The following is a 2500-nucleotide window of genomic DNA, read 5'->3' as shown; positions in this document are numbered from 1 at the left end:
AACTATCATCATGATTATAATCATCACTATAATCATTATCCTCATCATCATAATCATCACCTTTATAACTATCATCACATCATAATCATCACTATAACCCTTATCCTCATCATCACAATCATCACCAAAACCATCACCTTTATAACTATCATCACATCATAATCATCACTATAACCCTTATCCTCATCATCACAATCATCACCATAACAATCACCTTTATAACTATCATCACATCATAATCTTCACTATAACCCTCATCCTCATCATCACAATCATCACCATAACCATCACCTTTATAACTATCATCACCATCATAATCATCACTATAACCCTTATCTTCATCATCACAATCATCACCATAACCATCACCTTTATAACTATCATCACCATTATAATCATCACTATAACCCTTATCCTCATCATCACAATCATCACCATAACAATCACCTTTATAACTATCATCATTATAATCATCACTATAACCCTTATCCTCATCATCACAATCATCACCATCAATATCAACCCACTCGCCCATTGCAGACCGAGGTCCTCGTCTCAACAATGGTGAACGTGACCATAGAAATCAAACTTCCATACCTCCTTAACTTCGGTGACGGAGGAGGAGATTACGAGATGGAGGCTAACGACACCTCGGCCTCGAATAAGTACTACCTTGAGGGTACTTACCTCATAACGGGTGAGTCTGAGAGGAAGAGCTTAGTTGAGTTACTTTTGTTAGGAAGAAGATATTTCGTGAAAGGCCTCATTCAGACTTGGATGTCTTGTAAAATGTCTAATTAAGAACAGATTATCTCTTTAAATACCTAATTAAGAATAAGCTATCTCATAAAATACCTAGTTAAGAAGAGGATATCTCGTAAAATGTCTAATTAAGAACAGATTGTCTCGTAAATACCTAATTAAGAATAAGTTATCTCATAAAATACCTGATTAAGAACAGGATATCTCGTAAATGTCTAATTAAGAACAGATTGTCTCGTAAATACCTAATTAAGAATAAGTTATCTCATAAAATACCTGATTAAGAACAGGATATCTCGTAAATGTCTAATTAAGAACAGATTATCTCTTTAAATACCTAATTAAGAATAAGGTATCTCATAAAATACCTGATTAAGAACAGGATATCTCGTAAATGTCTAATTAAGAACAGATTGTCTCGTAAATACCTAATTAAGAATAAGTTATCTCATAAAATACCTGATTAAGAACAGGATATCTCGTAAATGTCTAATTAAGAACAGATTATCTCTTTAAATACCTAATTAAGAATAAGCTATCTCATAAAATACCTAATTAAGAAGAGGATATCTCGTAAAATGTCTAATTAAGAACAGGTTATCTCGTAAAATACCTCATTAAGACTTAACTATCTCAAGGAGACCAAAATACCTCATAAAGAACGTAAAAACTTATTCAAATTCTAACCCAATGCCTTAATTAAGAAAAACAAACACCTGATGAAATTACTCACGAAAAAAAAGGAAAAAAAAACTTGCTCAGTACCTCATTAAGAATTAAATATCAAAAGAGATACCTAATTAACTACTTTGATATATGAAAACCTCATTAAGATCCTATAGTCATTATGCCTTATTTATCTGTCTTTTATAAGGCCTTTTAATGGTGACAATGTTAATGATAATTAGTGATGGTAATGAATATGAAGATCATTACTATAATGATGATGATAGTGACAATGATAAAGGTGATGATAATAGCGACAATAAGAATAATATAAATATTAGACAAATAACATTAGTTAGGATAGTGATAACAGCCATAGTAATGATGATTATAATAATGATAATCGTAATATCGATAAGACAATGATGATGATAATAGTAGTAATAATAATGATAATAATTATCCTGATAATAATGATAGTAATAATAATGATATTGATAGTTATAATGATGATAAAGAAAAAAATAGAAATAATAGTTATGATGCCTTAATGATAATGATAATGATAACAACAACAATGATAGTAAGGATAATGATAGTAATTATAATGATGGCCATGATGATAATGGTAATAATGATAATTATGATAGCAATGCCATTGATAATTATAACGATGGTAGCAATGATAATGATGATAATAAGAACATTAATTATAACAATAATAACGAGGGTAATGAAAACGATAATGATAATGATAATGACGATGTTAATGAAAACGATAATAATAATGATGATAATAATAATAATGGTAAAAAATAACAACAACATTGATGATGATAACAATAAAAAAAATAGAATACTGATGATAAGGATGATTATAAGAAGGAAAACGATCATCATTATTGTGTTCATTATATCAATATCACCAACATTATTCTTATTATCATTATCGTTATTATGATTATTTTTAGCAGTAGTGTTATTATCGATATTATCATTATTATCATCATTGTTATTATCATTCGTGTTGTTTTTACTATTACAGTTATCATTAGTAGTAGTATTACTGTTA

General features: G+C 28.8%; 1 protein-coding gene across 1 annotated transcript in view; it reads left to right on the top strand.

Annotated features, from left to right (window-relative positions):
• LOC122242761 (uncharacterized) overlaps positions 1-2500 on the top strand; it is a 48601-nt gene that overhangs the window by 4636 nt on the left and 41465 nt on the right. Inside the window, exon 4 of the mRNA XM_086534940.1 lies at positions 541-697. Within this exon, the coding sequence (XP_086391066.1) occupies positions 541-697 (157 nt within the window). The remainder of the gene's footprint in view (positions 1-540; positions 698-2500) is intronic.

The sequence above is a fragment of the Penaeus japonicus genome, unplaced genomic scaffold (assembly GCF_977035675.1).
Source record: "Penaeus japonicus unplaced genomic scaffold, GWHDUDI00000001_assembly GWHDUDI00000003, whole genome shotgun sequence".
Lineage (NCBI taxonomy): Eukaryota > Metazoa > Arthropoda > Malacostraca > Decapoda > Penaeidae > Penaeus > Penaeus japonicus.
Note: the sequence above shows the minus strand (reverse complement) of the source record. Positions and strands in the feature narration are given on the sequence as shown.